Source organism: Cyphellophora attinorum (assembly GCF_001299255.1).
Source record: "Cyphellophora attinorum strain CBS 131958 chromosome Unknown Contig12, whole genome shotgun sequence".
NCBI lineage: Eukaryota > Fungi > Ascomycota > Eurotiomycetes > Chaetothyriales > Cyphellophoraceae > Cyphellophora > Cyphellophora attinorum.
Window position 1 is genome coordinate 400,105 of NW_017253240.1, and position 19,782 is coordinate 419,886.

General features: G+C 53.9%; 8 protein-coding genes across 8 annotated transcripts; 2 read left to right on the forward strand and 6 right to left on the reverse strand.

Annotated features, from left to right (window-relative positions):
• Window positions 1-113: 113 nt before the first annotated feature.
• On the forward strand, window positions 114-1,868 carry AB675_7606 (Vegetative incompatibility protein HET-E-1; the record flags this gene model as incomplete). Its single annotated transcript, XM_018147987.1, has 1 exon — window positions 114-1,868. One exon carries the CDS (start codon window positions 114-116, stop codon window positions 1,866-1,868), a length of 1,755 nt encoding a protein of 584 aa, XP_018000338.1.
• A 418-nt stretch (window positions 1,869-2,286) lies between these two features.
• On the reverse strand, window positions 2,287-3,601 carry AB675_7607 (uncharacterized protein; the record flags this gene model as incomplete). The annotated part of the gene is made up of 6 exons (XM_018147988.1): window positions 2,287-2,507; window positions 2,613-2,648; window positions 2,727-2,913; window positions 2,973-3,089; window positions 3,225-3,263; window positions 3,383-3,601. The coding sequence occupies 6 exons, from the start codon at window positions 3,599-3,601 to the stop codon at window positions 2,287-2,289; spliced, it is 819 nt and encodes a 272-aa protein (XP_018000575.1).
• Window positions 3,602-5,128: 1,527 nt separating this feature from the next.
• On the reverse strand, window positions 5,129-6,795 carry AB675_7608 (uncharacterized protein; the record flags this gene model as incomplete). Its single annotated transcript, XM_018147989.1, has 2 exons — window positions 5,129-6,719; window positions 6,776-6,795. The coding sequence occupies 2 exons, from the start codon at window positions 6,793-6,795 to the stop codon at window positions 5,129-5,131; spliced, it is 1,611 nt and encodes a 536-aa protein (XP_018000472.1).
• A 366-nt stretch (window positions 6,796-7,161) lies between these two features.
• AB675_7609 (Pre-mRNA-splicing factor) lies at window positions 7,162-8,877 on the reverse strand (the record flags this gene model as incomplete). Its single annotated transcript, XM_018147990.1, has 2 exons — window positions 7,162-8,763; window positions 8,812-8,877. 2 exons carry the CDS (start codon window positions 8,875-8,877, stop codon window positions 7,162-7,164), a joined length of 1,668 nt encoding a protein of 555 aa, XP_018000521.1.
• A 602-nt stretch (window positions 8,878-9,479) lies between these two features.
• AB675_7610 (uncharacterized protein) lies at window positions 9,480-10,009 on the forward strand (the record flags this gene model as incomplete). Its single annotated transcript, XM_018147992.1, has 2 exons — window positions 9,480-9,569; window positions 9,626-10,009. The coding sequence occupies 2 exons, from the start codon at window positions 9,480-9,482 to the stop codon at window positions 10,007-10,009; spliced, it is 474 nt and encodes a 157-aa protein (XP_018000558.1).
• Window positions 10,010-10,244: 235 nt separating this feature from the next.
• On the reverse strand, window positions 10,245-11,477 carry AB675_7611 (uncharacterized protein; the record flags this gene model as incomplete). Its single annotated transcript, XM_018147993.1, has 1 exon — window positions 10,245-11,477. The coding sequence occupies one exon, from the start codon at window positions 11,475-11,477 to the stop codon at window positions 10,245-10,247; it is 1,233 nt and encodes a 410-aa protein (XP_018000326.1).
• A 1,140-nt stretch (window positions 11,478-12,617) lies between these two features.
• Window positions 12,618-15,068, reverse strand: AB675_7612 (uncharacterized protein; the record flags this gene model as incomplete). The annotated part of the gene is made up of 1 exon (XM_018147994.1): window positions 12,618-15,068. The coding sequence occupies one exon, from the start codon at window positions 15,066-15,068 to the stop codon at window positions 12,618-12,620; it is 2,451 nt and encodes an 816-aa protein (XP_018000268.1).
• A 1,027-nt stretch (window positions 15,069-16,095) lies between these two features.
• AB675_7613 (Thiamine pathway transporter THI73) lies at window positions 16,096-18,930 on the reverse strand (the record flags this gene model as incomplete). The annotated part of the gene is made up of 5 exons (XM_018147995.1): window positions 16,096-16,307; window positions 16,366-17,087; window positions 17,144-17,459; window positions 17,512-17,718; window positions 18,573-18,930. 5 exons carry the CDS (start codon window positions 18,928-18,930, stop codon window positions 16,096-16,098), a joined length of 1,815 nt encoding a protein of 604 aa, XP_018000365.1.
• Between the last annotated feature and the right edge of the window lie 852 nt (window positions 18,931-19,782).

The following is a 19,782-nucleotide window of genomic DNA, read 5'->3' on the forward strand; positions in this document are numbered from 1 at the left end:
CCCATCGATGGCGGCATGATGAGCTGACCCTTAGCGAGTATGACTCACGTCTATTGCACAACCCGAACTATAGGCACAATAGGCAAAGCTATTTCGAGGAAGACCGGCCGAAGATGCTTCGCGAGATAAACAACCCGAAGTCCTCCTGGTACATCGAAAGAGGCGGTATTCGAAAGATAATCTCGGCGTGCATACAAGCCATTGTTGACGACGTTGGCTGGATCTGGATCGACACAGTCTGTATAGATAAGTCATCATCAGCGGAGCTTCAGGAAGCCATAAACTCTATGTACGGCTGGTACGAACGGTCCCGAATCTGCTACGCATTCTTAGACGACGTTTCATGTTCAGCGACAGTGGGAACGTCCGAGACTGAACTTGAGACGGTTTTGTCTCTTAGCGAATGGCAGACACGAAGTTGGACTCTCCAAGAATTTCTTGCACCTGACAGAGTCGACTTCTACAACTGCAACGACACGTGGAGCTACCTCGGCAGCAAGTATGCCACAAGTACACGGACCAAGGAACTGGAGCTTGAAAACAGCAAGCTCATCACGAGGCACGCGACCTTCAGCCGTTTGACGGGCGTTCCCCTGGCGGCTGTCGAAAAAGAGACCCCGCTGAGGGAGTACAGTATAGCACAACGATTCTCCTGGGCGGCCAAGCGAAAAGCAACGCGCTCTGAAGATCGAGCCTACAGCCTGATGGGGCTCTTCGACGTCAATATACCCATGCTGTACGGCGAGGGCCCCAAGGCCTTTCGTCGTCTGCAACAGGAGATCCTAAACCAGAGTCGCGATCATTCTATACTGGTCTGGGATGGTGCGCAGACAGGCGCCACGTGGGATCGCAGTATCTTTGCTCCCTCGGTGGACTGTTTCGCGGACTCGGGGCAAATTGTTGATCTCCGCACTCACAGAGCACCGGTACAACTGACCAATGCAGGTCTGCGTATTTCTCTTCCCTACGTTGCGGTCGAATCCAGCCGTTCTTCACCCTATTCACGGAGATGCCTTGCCTTACTGGACTGCCGCTTCGAAGACGATATCACCAAGACAATAGCCTTGTCGCTAAGCAAGATCTACCCCGACACAGAGGAGGAGGTAGTTCTGGATTCCCAATCCAGCCAACGCACCTACACTGTTGTCGAGACCGACTTAGCATCAAGGGAGCAACTTGAATGGCGGGACTTCGTGATCGTTGAGAAACGCTTTTACCTTTCTGAACGCCGTGAAAGATTGCAAATTTCAACGACGACTGATCATGGCCTCTGGTTATGGCTTGTTCCAAATGTTGAAGGTCCCGAAGCGGTACTCGAAGGACTTCGCCCGAAGGCCTGCTGGAGGAACCTCGGCACCACTCTGACGTCTGCCGCACCTCTCGAGAAGGCATCCGCGGAAATACTGACGGGGAACCAGGAACGCATATCATTCCAGATGCTTTATCCGTCACTTGGTCTGCAGACGACTGTGACTATCGCATTTGAGTCGGAAGATGGAGGCGCAATCCTGATAGAAGAGTTCTCCGCGTCTTCTCCCAATGATACCGTCGCCGACGAGACTCCTAGACCAATTGACGCCGGCTTATGGCAGATCATGCCGGTATACGCCTCGAAGATCGTCCCTGGTACTGAATGGATCCTACACGTCCTAATACGGTACCAAGAAATGCTCAACGAAGATGTCACGATCATTCATGTCTGCACGACGAGACGAGACGAGGAGATGGAAGAGGATGTACAGAAATCCCGACGAAAACCCATGGACGCTGGTGCAAGGGCGCTGAGAAGCCTACTTGAACAGCTACCTGTCGAGAAATCGGCACAGGCGCATGACGTATATGTTCATGACTCCGAATCAGACTGGTGAATTCTGTGAAAAGGTCTCGGACATCAATCGCTGTGGACAGAGCAGAGCAGACACTGCAATGCCAAAGGCGATCATCGCAACGTATCATCCGACAGCAGTCCTTCCGCAACGAAGCACCTCCTTCAAAAATTTGCAATTTCGATGATGTTCCTGCTATCAATCTTATTCCTTGCAAGAAGATCCTCTACCAACCCCAGACCGCGACTAGACCCGCCTATGCACCTGTACGTGTAGAATATTAAAGCCACATTAAGTTAGACAAATTCACCCCGCAGAAGTGAACCACAACCACACGAGCTATCTGGCCTCCACTCCGTCGTCTTCGGTACAGGACGCCTCCTAGGAGGAGACTCCTCGCGGACCACCAATATCCTGCGCTTCCAGCCTATGCGCTAACCGTAGCGCACCACCAATCCATTCAAGACCAAGAGTGACTCGTCCAGCCGCCTTGATCGCCGCCAGGTGGCTTACCAGGAGGAGGTGCAGGAGGACCTGGAGGTCCTGGAGGCGGTGGTGGCGGGCCGGGAGGTCCCGGTGGTGGAGGTGGAGGACCAGGTGGTCCTGGCGGCGGAGGCGGGGGACCCGGTGGTCCAGGTGGCTTAGGAGGTCCAGGAGGAGCGGGCGGCGGCGGCGGCGGTGCTGGACAGTAGATCAGTATCTGAACTCATAGGCTAGGTGACAGCCAGTCCCGAACAGCGTATGTGTGTGGACTGCAAGCATTGTATGCCGGTGGGAGTGACTTACTGGAGGCGGCGGTGGCGGCGGTGGTGGTGGTGGTGGCTAGATAGCAGGTCAGCGTACAAAGTTCCACCAGGGGCGGATGATCTATAGACAGGGTCTGCTCTGGGAATGACATACTGGTGGTGGAGGCGGCGGTGGTGGTGGTGGTGGAGGAGGAGGAGGAGGAGGAGGAGGAGGAGGAGGTAGCGCACGAGTCAGTATCATATTGAACACACTCGAACCCGCTGGGGCCCGCAAGCTCAGGCATAAGCGTAGGAATAGCTGGGCTCTGGAGAATGGCCTGGAATAAACTTACTGCCGTGGTCTGCGAAATACATGTCAGCATTTGTGTACTGCGCAGGACAAGGGCAGGAGGTAGCTTACCGTGGGTGCGCCGTGATCTCCCCACACATACTTGGTCGTCGTCGCTGGTGGTGGTGGCGGCGGAGGTGTGGGAGGAGGAGGAGGCGGTGGAGGAGGAGGTGGTGCTGGTGGTCCGGGCTAGGTCACGTTAGCGGCTATACTCCTAGAATACCAAAGGCATGTTATATGGTTGCATAAGAATGTTGCAGGCTCAGTGACCCGAAGCTGCCCTGGTTTCCGCTTGGGGCACGCTGAGAGAAGATGAGTACTTACTGGCTTTGGTGGTCCAGGAGGTGCTGGAGGCCCGGGTGGCTGTTTCTCCTGTCAGCGACTGTGCTTCAACGTAGGCGATTAGGGTCACATGGCTGTGGCCAAGCAGCGTCTCCGTTGTTGACTGGCACCAAGATAGCATCTTCTGTGTTATCACTCACCTTAGGAGGACCCGGCGGTCCAGGAGGGCCAGGAGGACCAGGCGGCGGAGGATGCTCGTCGCCTCCAGGTGGCTTCGGTGGAGGGGGAGGCCCGTTGGGTGGTGGCGGCGGGCCGCTTGGTGGTCCAGATGGAGGAGGTGCTGGGTTGTTATCACCCCAAGTTGGTGCGGCAACAGCAGCCGTGCCGGCAAGGGCGAGAAGAGCCAAAGAGAAGCGCATAATGGGCAGAACTTGTTAGCGAAAGACTTTTGAAGTGAATCAAGCGAATGTGGTGGTTGAGACTGATCCGAAGATGTCTGAAGAAGTCACCTGTGGGAGATCCTCTGATCGCGGCTATATAGCTCTTGGAGCAGGCGTGACGGCGATCGTGTCCCATCCTTCGGAAGTGGTGGCTTGCGCTCGCCAGAAAGCCTGTGATACTGCACAGTCGGTGATGGACCCGTTGTAATCACGGTCAAGCACGTCCGTATAGGGGCCTCGAGATTAGTGCTCATCGAATAGTCGTGTTTAGTGGGCCGAATCCTCCCGCATTGAGTCAACATGGGATTGTTGTACATAATAGCGTGTACATTTGAGCTGGTCGTGGAGATCGGAGGAAATAGCAAACTCAGTTCACCCGCTAGGATAGTTCCTCGAAGCCCGTGAACACGACCTTTTGTTGTGGCTGCGTCAGGGTCTATCTCACGCGTTGATCTGTGTCGAGCACGAATACTTCACCTCATACAATCGTTGCAGTGGACTGCATCGTGCCATGCTCAGCAGCCTGAGCCTTGACCTGGACCTCAACAGCGATAGCTTGTTAGATGACACCTCAGTTGCTGTAAATAGACCTGATCATTGATTTTCATAGCTCGGGACCATTGGATGTCCCAATTGAGTTCGGAACTCGGCAAGACGAGATTGAGTGCGAGGCCATGCTTTCTGGGGAAAAGGAGAAGCTTCACCAAGCTCGGATAGACCCTTGGTGATCCGTGAGATGTGGCTTGAGACAGTGTGAGTCTATGTTGGAATCGCGGTCGTGTTTGCGCTCAGTACAGGAGTAATTGTGAAAATGACGGCAGTCGTAGGAAAGTCCGAGGACTCGTGTAACGTTAGGCGGCGTATAGGGACCAAAGCGGTTGCATGGCATCGACACAGCTGTGGCACAGTTGGTGGAAAATGTACTACCGCCGACATTGTACAAAGTACGCGCATGAGTTGGAGGGTGTTCTCTGAAGGTCAGTGCATCATCGCTCGGGAGTCGGGATGTACGATGAAGCCACGCTGAGGCAGGATGATCATATCTTTCGATAGTGCAAAAGTCTGACAACGCGTGAACGTGGTGAAATAATGGAGAATCATCGCGAGAACTAAAAATTTATGTCAAAAAAAGCAAGAGCTAAGATTTGCTATCTCCGGACTTGCACCTTCCTCCATCACGCGAGGGATTTCCCATATATAGACAGAACATTGGAGACCATGACATGAGGTAAGTGCGGACACGATCACGGCGCGTTTTGATTCAGGAGAACGGCGAGATCCTGTCCCATTTGCATGACAGGAGAGGGATGTATTCAATGACATGAGAGGGAAGTATTCCAAGATGTCATCTGTCCTAGAATTCTTGGCTGCCCAATGCGTCAGCACGACATGGCGATGATGGCAATTGAGGGTAGTATGCCCACTGCCAAATGTCCTGTACCAGCCGCCGCCCTTCTCGATGACTTCCATCAACAACATGCACCTCGCCATGCCCTCTCAGTCCGCTCAAAAAGCAGCAACACCCCCCTCCCCGTCCCGCTCCAACCCCCTCAACCCCTCCTCCGCCAACTCAGCCCGCAACCCCTCCCTTGCACTCTCCCGTTCCCTCACCTCCCACTCATTCACCGCCTCCCTCTTACTCGCCTGCTTTTCCGCTATATCCTGCCTAATCCGCTCTGCATCCGCCTCCAACTGCCGCATTTTCTTCTCTTGCTCTGGTGTCAAGCCCGAAGGTAGCAATTTGCCTCCAGGGACGAGTTTCTCGGTAGTGGACAGGGCAAGGGGAAGATTGAAGCGTTGGGTGCGTGGGTAGGTTGTGCTGGTTGATGTATTGGAGGGGCGGAAAGGGACGTAGTCGTTTGCTGGACCGGTGGATGAGGCAGATTGTGGGCCGGTTGGGGGTGCGCGGGTAGTGATCGATGAGGAGGATGGGTAGCTTGGTGGCGTTGGGCGGGTGTAGTCGTTGCGAGGGGTGGCTGCGTTGGAGTAGTCGCCTCGTGAGTAGCTGCTGGAGCGAGGACCAGAAGGCGGTGCAGTGCCAGAGGCATGTGTTGTGGATGAGCCGTCGCCGTAGACTGGTGCGCGTGAAGGCGCTGTGGGCGCTCGGTATGTCAGACTCGTTCTCCCTGCCAGAGCTGGATTGGAGTAGTCTCGTCGTGGGCTGTCGAAGCGATTTCCGCCGCCGCGTGGGCCGGATGGAGGAGCGCGGAACGCAGCTGGACCGGCGGGTGGTGTTTGACTGGAGGTGAACGACCGAGCTGGGCCGCTGGGTGGTGGGCGGTCATAGCCATTTCTTGCCGGACCTGACGGAGGTTGGAAGTCATTGTTCCGAGTGTCTCGTGGCGGAGACTGCTGGCGATACGGCGAACGAGGTGCAGAGCCCGGCACACTGCGATCAGGATGTACAGGTGGAGATGATCGACGCGAGGGTACACTCGAATTGGCTCGTGGTGAAGGTGACCGTCGTCGCCAGTTGTCATCTTGATAGCCTCTTCTCGGAGATCTTGACCTCGAGCGATATGGACGCGTGTCTCGTGGAGGCGAATACGGCCGTCTTGCAGGTGACCTTGGGCGGTCATACCTTACCGGAGAGCGATCACGTCGCGGTGACCGAGGTGGACTGTAATCTCTAGCTCTTCGATCAGGACTTCTCGCCCGCCCAAGTGGTGATCTCGACCGGCGCCGTGGCGGCGATCTCGCGCGATCATCTCTTCTCGGCGGCGAGTATCTTCTAGGAGGAGACCTTGGTGGCTGTTCCGGAAACAGATCGCCGCGATCTCGTGGCGGTGGTGAACGCCGCCCTCCGGGTGATCGCTGCCTCACAGGCGACCGACTATCCCGCCTCGCCCGCGCACTAGTCGGCGGCACATACGAGTCGATCTCTTCTCTCCTTGGTTCGCGTCGTGGCGGCGGCTCTCTCCTGTCATCCCTCCGGTCGTCTCTGCGATCGCCCCATGAGTCTCGTGATTGTGTATGCGGAGGACGGTATGGTCCTTGTCCCGTGTGACCGCCGGGTCGATAGCTTTCGCCACCACCAAAGAATTCGACGTTTGTGTCTTTTGGGCCTCGATCTCGGTCGCGGCTGCGGTCGCGGGGTCTGCGTGGTGGGTTAGGATGCTGGGTATGTGCTGGGGATGGGTGAGGAGGAGTTACCTTCTGTAGGAATCACTCATGGTGCTGGGAGTTCAAGCTGGGACAGCAGTGCGACGTGCTGTCTGTGTCGAAGTTATTCGGCGCCTTCTGTCCGCAGCATAGTTCGCGGCTGCGACTTCAGGCGACAGTGAGATATGAAGAAGTCGGATATTGCCCTGCGTTTGACAATTCGTGAAGTCTGAAAAAGTTGACTACTGAATAGGGTTAGGGCTCAGTCGAATTCACGAGTGCGGAAATGGAGTGGTGAAGCCCACGAGCTCCCTCAGGTGAATGGCAGGGCAGATCAGGTAGATGGATTCTGGGTATCGGCAGCTCGATCATTCGGAGTGTTCGTACAATTACGATTCGGCAGGTAGTGCATCGACTCGACTCTTGTCCTCGATCCATCACTTCTTCCCCTTCCGCTCTTGATCTTGCTTCTGCCTCTTCCTGCTCTCCGCGGCAATCATGTCGCTAAGATCTTCTTGAAACTCCCCGACGTTCCATTGCGGATTCTGCTCAGCCCTCCTCTGTTGCTCATACGCTCTCTGTAGATCTTCTCTGCCCATGTTCTCCGGATCAATTGCCACATCAACATCACCTTGTCTCTTCCGTTTCCGACCATCATCTTGACCCAGAACGGGCACGTTGTTTGCCGTTCCTTTCAGATCATAGGCTCGATCACCACCAAGGAAGCCCTCAACCTTCGTCTGCCGCTCCGGAATGACCTGGTAAGCCGACCGTGGATGTGAGCTTTCTTCGGTTTCTGTCCCTCTTCTCTTTCTCAGGTCAAATTCAGAAACTGTCTCTGTTCCTCCAATCTCAGACGGCATAGCTGAGGACATGCCGCTGGGTGTTTCCAGACCCGCAGATGTCTGCATACCTCCCTCATCGTCCTCGTCCTCCTCTTCATCTTCATCGTCTTCTTCCTCTTCTTCGGATTCTTCTTGTTCTTGCAGCTCACCCCAAAGATCCTTCTCGATCGGCTCGCCTTGTTGCGTAGTTGTCTGCTGCTGCAAAACACCAAAGATGTCACCGCCATAGAGAGGCCGATTAGTCGACTCATCAACAGGCGGCTTGCCCCACTGCCCAGGCCCGAAACCCCAGCTTGCTCCTGGCGGCGGCGGTGCGTTGACTCCGGGTACTCGTAGAGAAGGATATGATGGTGGTGGACCATATCGCTGCATGTTAATCAGCCACGGCGGTGGAGCACCAGCAGGCATGTTGAGCGCGTCCTTGAGCTCGTCCGAGATCTCGCCAGGGCGGAGATGCTTCAAATTGGTCTCGAACTCCTTGCCCTCGTAGTAGACCTCACCGTACCTCGTCAATTCAGGTTTGGTCTGGTGTCTGAAGAATGCCTCGTAGAGCTTTTGGTAGTCGATGTCCAGCTTGCCCATCTTCGGCTGCACTCTTTCTCGTTGCTTCTGCTTGAGTGACGCCTCGTTCTGTTTCTCGAGCACAGCATCTCGCATCTCTGCGATCCCTGTTTCTTGAATGAACTTCGGCAACGAGAACGGCGGCTTCTCGATGCCACGTTTCGAAGACAAGTATTCCCGCTTCAGAGACCAGTGATTCGGCACAGGCACCACGTTCTTATACGATTTAATATGCACCAGCAGTTTCGGGTCCGGCGCGTCTGTGTCGTAGAACTCGATCACCTCGGGCCGCTTGACTGAAGCTTTGAGCTCAGCTACCGACATCTTCGTCATTTGTTTCCGCTTCTTCTTCGAGACCTTTTGTGCCGCTTCATCTTCCTCGTCTGGTATATCGTCATCGTCTGAGAAATAAACCTCAGGCTTCTCTGGCTCTTTCAGGGCGGGATCTTCTGTGTCTGCTTCCTCGAACTTGCCCATGATGTCCTTGTACATGTCGAACAACGGGTTGTCGGGGTCGACGATGAGTGGCTCGATCGCCGGTGCCGCGGGCTTTGCAGCCTCTGGCTTTGATGTGTCGCCATTCTGCTGAGGTGGTTCATCTTGTAAAATCGGCTCTGATGTGTCTCTTGTTTTCTGCGTCGCGTCAGTACATTTTTCGGAGAGATAGAGCAGAAGACTGACCTGAGCCTCCTTCGCGGCCTTCTTCTTCGCGCGCTTCTGCTGATTCTTGGTTGGCTTGGTAGCCATGTGAGTGGTGGAAATGTTACCTGTCTATAGCAAGACCGCCTTGCTTTGCGCGATGGCTGCGCAGCTTTCGGACTATACTCCTCGCGGTTGGGCCAAGGTCTCGACGGATACGGTCTGTTATCGGATGCGCGGCAGGTTCGGTGGAGCTATGTGAGTCGTAATGGAGGTGGTGCAGGTGATGGAGGTGTACGGAATTCACAGGTGAATTTTCGGCAGGGCGCCCGCGCCGATCTGGCCCTAACCCTAAAGTCTCGATCTCTGAGTGCTCCGTGAACCGGTTGACTGCAATGCTTCCGACGACCGCCTTATTATTTACTGAGGTCGTTGGGCTTGGGAATAGGTCTAGTACCAGAGTGCGTTCGAAGCAACAATGCAGAATACTTCGATCTGGGTATCGGAACCTGAGGTGACACGTGGAACAGACTGCGAGAAAGTTGTGGAGGCTTGAGTACCTTCCAAGGTATTTACTCTAGGCGTATATATTTGCCCATTCCGTAAGATGGAATTCGTCTTCGGTCTACCAGACTTTCCTTGCCCATCAGTGTCGCTATCAGCACCGCCTGGAATCACCAGCTTCTGTCCAACCATCCACCACCGACAATATGGGCAAAACATGCAGAGCAAATCAAGCCTCGAGGCCTAACAAGGACCGCGATCCAGAACTGTATGGAGAGTTCAAAGCATCTCGATACGTAAGTCGTTTGGTCCCTTAACGCAAGCCGCTCGACAATTTCTGACTCCGATGTAGTTCGTTACGCACTTTGGGGTGCTCGAAGTCAGTATCAGCGCGACCGTACGACATCGCCCGGTGTACCCGAACCTACCACATCGCCTCATTCACCTGCTCTGTGAGGAGATCGCCAAGAAGTATTATGTGCCATACGTCCGCCAGCGCGGCCTTCCCCGCATCCTCGATGTGGCCACGGACGAACCAGTCTACCCGTCCTTGCTCGCCGAGTGGTCGGGCCGTGGCCAAATCACTGGTCTGCAAATACTTGACCCGAAGACTGCGGGTTTGTCCTCGACGAAGAAATGCACCGACGAATTGACGAAGGCTGCCCGTGGCGATCAGCGTGGGATTGTTGTCGCCAAAGAAATACACCGATCCAGGGATGAAAAATACCAGTGGTAGGAAGCCGGCGGTTGTTATCGACGAGAGAAAGGCGACGGCTGGGAGCCATACGATGCAGATCAAGGCGTGAAGTCGTAAGCGGTTGTTGCTATAAGTGACTGCATGGCCATCAGATTGGCGGTTCGCCATGACCGCAGATATTCCGTGGCGTCTCGTAAGACCAAGTTGCTGTTGTACTTGGCACATGATTGATAATATTGTTGGCGACTTCAGTACACCAACATTGTGCTTTTCCTCACCTAGTCTCCCTCAAGTAATCGGCATACATCAAATCACTCTCTCGATGACTTCTGAACCTCGGCGATGGACGGCTTATGCTCGATTCTGCCATGGCCGGACTGATCTCGTCCATCTCGCCATCACCACTCGACGACGACCGTTTGGTAGAAGTCGGTTTGCCGTGATCCATGGTCGGCCCATTCAGCACTGCAGGCAATGGCGACAACGGCATCTGAGACTTCTCATCCACCGAAAGCCTCTCTTCATTGATCTGCTCCATTGGTCCTTTGGCATCGCTGTGCAGACTGCCAAACCAGCTCTTGGCACTGAAGCGTCTGTTGCTGGACGATGTTACACTCTGCTCAGCCTTGACCAGGTCACGCTCCTGGCCAGTGATGGTATTCGAATCGATAACGTCGAGAGTCATGGACGCACGTTGTTGGTTGCCGCCGTGAACTAGATCGACCAGCTTCGACAGGATATTCAACTCGAGCTTCAACTTGACGCTGTAAAAGAACACTTTCAAAGCTTCCTGATAGAGTTGATAGTGCAAGAACTGCAGACAAATGATGACGATGTCCATGCCGATAATGATCACGTTGATGATGAATAGCTGGTAGATCATACTGCGAGTATGCTTGCGAGAGATGATCTTGAGCAGTCCTATCGTTTTCCAGACATAGAGACCGGAAATGATGAGCTCTTGCAAAGTGATGCCAGTGACCTGAACTTGCTCAATGTAGTAATAGCCTTCCGACCAGCCAGGTGATTGCCCGTATGTGGTACCGAAATCCAGCACAACTACAGGAATCAGAAACGCAAAGGTGGTAAACACAATCATCCACTTGACAGCATTCACAATCCGGTTGTCGTCGTAGATCAAGTTCAGCCGTGAATACAGAACAAGTGCCTGGAACACAATCATCATGATCCATCCGATGTCGAGTATGGTTTTCCACAGCCACATGATGCACAGTTCGAAGTACCCCAGCATCATGCCGATGGCGAATAATAGTACACCGACCGTACATAGCGAAAGGGAGTAGAAATATAGTCCTCGAAACCTTTTGAATGTCGTTGCGATCAAGAGCACCATCTCAAGGCTGTTATAGAGGGCCAAAGCGATCGAGAGCGTGACCAGCACGGAGTCTGTGTCATACTGGCCTCGAAAGACGTTCTTCGATGTTGCGACCTCATAATGAGTGTCGTCGGCTCGACCAAGCAGGGCTGCTATGGTGGTTTTCTCCATTTTTCCGGTCCTCGACGAGCGTGCTGCATGACCGTCGTTACTTCCACTTTATCGCATGGTAAGTGTAACGCTATCTGGGACGCTCAGACAGCAGTCGGGTGCGATCGAGAGGCGACTGCGGCAGTAGAAAGAATTGTAAAGGACAGGAAGAATAGTCCGGAAGTACAAACCCAGATAGACGGGATGGGAACGAGACTCGAGATATCTCCCCCCACCCGAGGCCGAGTCCGTGGCATCGGCATTGGACCGCAAGTGGCCACTGGATGTGCTCATCCAAGAACATTAGCGGGCTGGGCTGGCTGTGCCTTGCCTGGCTTGGACGAGATAACACCCGCGCCATGAGTACTTTTTCGCCTCGCAATATGCAGCGTCCGATGTCAAACTGCCTTGCCATTTGTCACTCTTACTGCAGTGGTCTTTGCGTTGCATGACCGTCAGTTGATTGCAATGTGCAGAAAGCCTGATAAGAAGCTGCTGTAGACCTGTCTGGCTCAGAGTTTCGCAGCCGTATCTTTGACTCTCGAGAATTGGGGCCTAGAACTCACCTCGGCGTTGTCGCTGGCCAAAAAGATCGACACGGGATCGCTCCTGCATAGATTGGCGCTTGTCAATTTTAGGCGGTGTAAGAGCCTGAGTGTACGTCATTTCGTTTGGCACAACCATTCGCTCATCCGTGATACATCATCAACCGAGGGGTGAGAAAGAGGATGCAAACGAATGACAAGGGACGCTTATGAGTGCGAACCACGGCTGACGGGTTGTAGCTGCCATTTTCAATCTTCGCTGAGCACAGGAACTCGAGTAAGTGCTACCGACAAATAAAAGTGTAGGCACTCTCGATGGGCTAAATACGAGGTCGCCCTGACTAGTATGTTGTAAGGGGCCGCTTAGGCGCAAGGCGACGCGGGTCGTGTTCCTGGATCTCGCCCACAGCCATTCGAGGTTGGTCCGATAGGCACGAAGGCCTTGTACCTCTTTCACGTCAAGGCACCAGATTCTTTCACGGCCGCGACGTAGTACACGCAGCGCGGTGGCTTCGTAATGATTCTATCAAGTCTATAGGAAGTATTTAGTCTCATGCATACAAGCCGAAGCCTGCGTGAATCAGGGAAGACACCAATATCAAGATGCCTCGAGGCATCATCCCCAATACCTAGGCTCTGCATAGCGCTTCGCCTCGTCCCTGTCAGCTGCATTCCCATCTAGCCCGTAACCCCGTCCGGCTCTCGCCACTTTCAGTCTCGCCATACGCTTCACATTCTCAACGGTCGTGTCGGTAGAGTTTATGGGCGCTGTGCTGGTTGGGAATAACGTCGGGGTACTTGTCAATGAAGCAGTGGTTGTGTCAATAACGGGTGTGATCGATGTTGTGCTTGCGTCGAATGTCGAGGTGATGCTCAAGGACGTCGTCGTGGTCGTTTCGGTGGACATAGTCGTGGTGGCGTTATCGGATGCTGTTGTAGTGAGGTCCGCAGTGCTTGTAGCACTTGTAGACGTGGTCGATGTGGTATCAGTGATGGATGGCGTGGTCATGTTCGAGGACGTCATCGTGGTCATGTCAACGGACGCGGTAGCAGTGGTGTTTGCGAATGTTGTTGTTGTGGTGAGATCCGTCGTGCTTGTGTCGATTGCAGATGTTGTCGATATTGTGTCCGTGGCCACTGTCGAAGTTACGTTAGAAAACGTTGTTGTAATCGGATCGGCAGACGTCGTTGTCGTGCCGTTGACGGACGCTGTGGTGGTGAAAGTTGTCAGTGTGATTGAGGTCGCATTCACCGATGCTGTCATGGTGAGACTTGTGGACGTTCCTGTCGTTGCAGTGGAATTGGATGTCACTGTAACGAATGGAGTTGTCGAAGAGAAGGTGGTCGTGATGGTCGTCATGTTCGAGATTGTCATCATGGTCGTGTCGACGGACGTGATCGTACTGGCGTTGGTAGACGTAGTTGTAGTCGTGATAGCAGAGGTGGTGGCAGTAGTATCCGCTGTCGTGCTGACATTCGTGGCAATTGTTGTGATGAGGCTGGCTGAAACGGTAGTGAGCGGAGTTGTTGTTGTTGGAGAGCTGATCGAGGTGGTGTTTGCAGATACTGTCGTGCTAACAATCGAGGACGGAGTGATCGATGAAGCACTCGAGGTTGTGAATGACACAGGATCAACTGGAAAGGACGGACCTGACGAGGACATTGTCAAACTCGACGAGGTCGATGAGGATGTTGCAATGGTTATTGTTGACGTCGTATTCGAGGTCGTAGTAGAAGGCGTCGTTATAGTAGCGTTGGTGAACATGGTTGTGGTAGTGATGCCAGAGATGGACGTAGTGGCATTCAGTGCCGTAGTTGTGTTTGCAAATGTCGTTGTGATCATGCTGACCGGCAGGGTGCTTGAAAGAGTTGTTGATGAGGAAGTGAACGAAGTATCGGTCATAGATACTGTTGTCGTAGCAATCGAGGACGGAGTGGTCGCTGAAGAGGTCGAAGTTGCGATCGACATAGGATTTATTGAGAAAGGAGGACTTGAGGAGAGTGCTGATGAAGCTGAGGATGTGGTCGTCGTTGTTGTCGTCGTTGTGGTCGTTGATGTGGTCGCACAGAAGAGGCCTGAGTTGGCGACGCAGGCGGCGACTTGTGGGCCGGTCTTGGTGACCACGTTGGACGCGGCGAGGCAGTTGAGGGAATCTGGCAAGGTGCCGACGTTCAGAACATCAAGGACAGCGATCTGGCAGTTAGCGGCGGCAAGTTGTAGGTCGACACCGCTCACGAGTGAGAGGCTGGCGCAGGCTGCTGGGAGGTTGGCTACACATGCCACTGTTGTTGATGATGGTGTTGGAAGTGTGAGTGATGGTAATGTGGTCGCTGATGCGGTCGTCGACGTGCTCGTTGACGTGGTCGGCGATGTGGTCGGTGCTATGAACGGTGATGTGGTCAGTGATGTGGTCATTGCCACAGTTGTCGTTGAGACTGTCGTCTGGGAGGCGGTACCTGTCGATGATGCAGTACTGCAAGTCTTGGTCGCCTGTAGACACGAGCACACCGTCGACAGGTATGGGCCGGATTTCGCTTTGCAGGATGCCCAGGTGGATTGCTTCTTCTCTGCGTTCCAGTCGAACCAGCCTTTCCGTTTGTCCAGCGAGTCTGGTACGGCTTTGGGCGCAGTGTCTGATCCGAATAGAAGCTCTGGAGGCTCCGCCAGCGCATGGTCACCCGCTTCGCCTCGCTTCGAAGGTGGTGGTATGCACTGTCTAGGGTAGTGAGCTTCGCAATAGCTGTGTGCTGGAGAGTGGTCCCAAAGGAGCGTAATGACGTCGGAGTATGCTTGCGCTTTGCAGACGTCGCCGTGATATGAGCCGCCACCACGAGGGCCACCACGAGGGCCACCACTATAAGGGCCTCCACCATAGAAGCCTCCACCATGAGAGCCACCACCACCAAAGCCACCTCCATGGACGCCACCACGATTAGAGCCACCGCCAAAGTTGCCGCCGGGTCCAAAGTTGCTGCCGCGCCGCCCATCAGATCCCCAGGATTGCCGAGTTGGACCACCGGCCACGGCTGACGCAAGCGTCAATATAATCACCCAAGTCCGATCCATCACGACAATCAAAGTATCTGCTGAACTGCTCTCTTGTCTCAGACACTCATCGGGATTGCTTCTCTGCTTATGAAGTGCTATTCACCCTGCACAAGGGGCTTCTAGGTTATCGATGTCCATATTTTGTGCCTCGCCATGCCCCGCCGGATTCCAATTTTCTGCAGACGAGCCCTTTGGCACAGGAAAAGTTCATGGGAGCGTCCAAAGGGAGACCTACCGTGGTATGCGCATGTGCTAGCGACACTCCTGAGTCTCAGAGTCAATTTGCCGCCGCAACTGGTTGGTGTCGTTGCTTCAGTGCCCGCTCTAACAACGCCTCGGGCTGTGTCGCCCTACTTGCCCAGAGATCTTTGGCACAGTCGCGACATTGACGGCACTGACGGGAGCAACGTACGTGTCAGTGATTGTCGCACGCGTCAGTCTGGGGAGGAGTCCTTGGGCGGGTTCGCCCGGCTGTTGGAATGCCAGGAAATCAACATTCCTGTTGCCGATCGCGGCGAGACCGCGTGCCTGTAGAGGCTGCAGCGGGGTCTAAAATGAAGCTGACAACCATGCATGGCACTACAAAGCACACTGCCTCTCGTTTCCGACGTGTCAAGGTTTTGTGTGGTCAAGTAGAAAGTGACAGGCAGAAGAAGTGAAGGATCGAGGCGCGTTAATGCTTGGCAAGACGCGCTTCAAGGTACCTTAAGTAAGTAAGCCGGATGACTTCATATCCAGTCCTCAGTCTCCGAGATCATTTACTGTCGAACGAGTTTTCCGGTAGGGAGGACCGTTCAGTAAGGCCATGGCACATATGCATCACGCGATCGACAGAACGTGTGAGAAAGAGGCTTGTTCGTCAAGACGTGCTGGATGAGAGTGTTGGCACCACGGTGCCCTGCGCTAGCTATATGTCCACAATCATGCTGCTGTTCAGATTTTACTCGAGACACATGCTGTCGGTGTCACAGACTTCGAGTGATTGACGATCTGGTGTTCCGAATACCTCACGGCTGCATCTGCCCACAAGCACGTCAGGCAGCCATCATACTCGGTAACGGAACCCGACATTCTGCTTATCAGTCATATCCATCAACCAAGCATCTTCATTGACGATCACCTCTCCGCGATCTACCAGGCGCTGCCTCTTCTTGTTCAACTTGACGTAGTAGAAGCGCAGTGCCAGCGCCAGTACCACCGTCAGAGCGCACGTAACGATGATCGCGATCTTGGCCGGGATGAAATCTGGAGCGTCACCTATTACAAATTAGTCAAGTGGTCCAGATACTGTGCAGATGGAATGTTCTGCACTCACCGTTCTGGAATGTCAGAGGACCCAAGATGTTCCCCAGACAGAAGCTCATAAGCAACACCGCGTTCATTGTGACCTTCTTGGTATGGCCGGAGTAGTTCGCACCCACCCAGCTGTACAACAGCGTCAAGACGGCCAGGGTAGAGTTGATGAGGTACACCCCAACGAGACGGCCTGCGCGGTTGTCCACAGGCAGAAAGCTCATAAGACAAGCGCCAAGAATGCTAGGGATCATGAGGCCGACAATGGCATAGGCACGTTGGTCGAGACGCGAGGCAGCGAAACATGCTGCAAGGACGGCCACAACGCCAACGAAACCAGATGGCAGCGATAGCAAGGCTGTCTCCTTGGGTGTGAAGCCGAAGCCGCGGATGATCGTAGCCTGGTAGCTGCTTACAGCGCCGTTGGGTACATTGCTGGCAATAGTAATGATGATGAAGAGCCAGGTCTGCGGGTCCTTGAAGCACTCGATAGCTTGTTCCTTCTTGAAGACCTTGTTTTCGATACCCATCTGGTTCTCTCGCAGACGTGTGATAGCAACAAGCTTCTCAGCGGGCGTCAGTCTGCTGGACATCGGATTGTCGGGCAAGAAGAGCACAACTAGAATGCCGACACAGATCGTGAGGAGACCAATGACCAGGAACATGATTTGCCAGCTTTTGAAGGCGTCTGTCTGGACATGCTGGAAACCAAAACTGATGAGGCGCCGATCATGATTCCTAGGCCTGTGCCGGTGTACCAGAATGCGATCCGGATTGGTTGCTCGCCAGTCCGACGGTACCACATACCCGTGACAAGCATCAGTGAAGGTGCGACAGCCGCTTCAAAAGCACCGAGCAGTAAGCGGGTGGCGACGAGACTGCCGTAGTTGTTGCATGCGGACGTGACGGCGACCATGGCGCCCCACATGATAACGCAGAAACCCAAATATTTCGCGGTCGGGAAACGCTGCATGAGCCAACCGTGGGGCAACTCGCATACCAGGTAAGAGACGTAGAAGAACATGGCCAGGTTGCTGAACTGCGAAGTAGTGAGATTATTGTCCTTGCTGAGGCCCATCACGTTTGCGTAATTGATCAGTGTCTTGTCCAGGTACTCTGCAAGACCTCGTCAGTGACTATGTGTGAATACTAGGAGGCATAGACATACGTAGAAAGTAACATGCCCACATCAAAGGCATTATCATCCAATCGATCTTCCTGACCAAGGACTTCTCGTCGACTGCCCCGACTTCGCCCTCGGCAGTATTGCTGCGCAGGAACTCAAGCGCTTTATCGCCATCTTTGAGGTCGATTGATGGCGCGACTTTGACTTCCTCACTTGAAGGGCTATCATAGCCAGTACCGGCGACCTTTTCTGTCGTGGGCTCAGTTGAAGCATCGCAGTCGATGGGCTGTATGGGCAAGACTGTGGGATACGAGGTATACAGTCGAGGACGAGGGACCGTCAAAGTTTGGTCGAGGACGATCGACCGGCATTTAAAAACGTGGCGCGACCAACCTGTTCTCCAGATGCATGTGGTCATTAGTCCCCAGACGATGCATGGCGCACGTTTGGCACGAGCCGCACTACGTACCCAGCCTACCATATGGACGATCGTAAAGTGTAAATGGTGGTTCCATGACTCGCAGGGGTCGACAAGTCTCGCTTGTTTGCGTTATCAGTATACCATGACTTGGCAAGCACATAGACATTGGATCCGCCATCGAGCATAGACAGGTGCATCAGCGCTGAGCGATCATTCGTATGATGCAGCAGCACGACTGATGCTGGGGTATCGCTCAGGAGTTCCGCACATAGGGTGACGTAGATGGTCGGTTCGCGAAGTCTCAGGACGATAAAGATAAGAAACGAACGATGTATGTCATCGATTGCCATAGTCCAGCGGCTCCAGCTTGTTGCCAAGATGTCGCTTAATCACCCGAATGCAGCAGGTCTTTAATGCTGTTGAGATAACCAGCTGTTGCTGATTCGTCAACGGCGAAGAGCGTTGCCAAGCACGATTCATGGCGGTACCTATGAGGCGCGGTACAGCAGGGTGTTTGAGACAGTTCTCCATCCTGAAGCCGAGACCGCAATTCTGCAGCGCTGAACAGAACTCGGATATTGGACTCAAGAGCTGGGTGATTCTCTCGATGCTGCTTTCCGAGCTTTGCGTGCAGCAAGTCAATGCTCTGCAAGCACAGCAATGGGATGCCCAACGACATGACTTGCGTAGCTCGGTTCCGCTGGAGGTCTTGGTACGCCGTTTCCGACATCGTTGATGTTTGGCCCGTTTCGGGAAGCTGAGACGCCAGTCTCCTCCTCCAAGGCTTTCATCATCATGCCTGTTGCCCATTCAAAAGCGTTTGACGCCATCTCGCCGCAGCCCTCGTCGCAAAACGCTTGCCATAGCGCTGCGCCTGGGCCATCAATTAAGTCGTCCAGAGCAGTCTTCATGGCGTACTCGAGTTGACCCCAGCTGTTGTCGGCACCATGTAGGTCTGGATGGTAAAATGCATCCTGGACTGTTTGTTCCGCAAGACCGTCACTCTGTATGCCTTCTTTTGCCTCCCTGAGCTGTGCCATTTGCCTTTTAGGGTCCCAAACGAAGGTAGTCCTGTGGACCATTTCTTGTAAGAGCGAGCAGCCCAGCACAGAGAGATGCAGTCTCTGCTCTTCTGTCGAGGCATGAGGCAAAGCGAGCTGTATCAGCCTAAACAACCTCCACGTGCTCACTAGGCGCGACGGGTGGTACCATTGCTCGTACATCAGTGGCTCGAGTTGATAAGTCAAGATCATGTTTTGGACCATTGCTTCCCAGTACTGCTCCGCAGCTATCAACGCAAGCACTAATTGGTGTCTTAGCTGTAATGATGGGTATTCTGCAATTGACCTTCCGGCGCATGTCAAGTCTCGAAGCGCTTGCCGCAACAGTGGAAGATGCTGGACTAGGGCATCCGGCTTGGAGGCTGACGAACTGAGGATGTCAACGGTATTGGACACTGCTCTTGATGGCAGCTCAGTCGTCCGAGGGCCGTTGAGATCGGTCAGACATTTGTCGCATCCGCATTGAAAGAAGTAGCGAGAGGACAACTCAAGCTGACGACGTCTTACATCAACTGTGGCGTCAAGGCATGCACAGAGATCGAGCCTCGCAATACCTCCGGTGCTCCATATAGATCGTCTTCGTCAAGACTGCTGCAATCCAGCGTGTCAACTCGGACGTAAGCATTTGGCTCGCATCTATGGTTCATGAGGGCAGCTAATGGATGTAACGCGATGCCAATGGGATCGTACGTTGAATTAGTAAGAGTGAAAGAGTTCACCATTAGGATGCAGCATATTTTGATTATCACATCAATCGGATCGTCCAGGCCCGAGTAGGTCTTGATTGCCTTCGCCATCAGAGCAATGTGTTTCCACTTGGTGCCGCCAGGT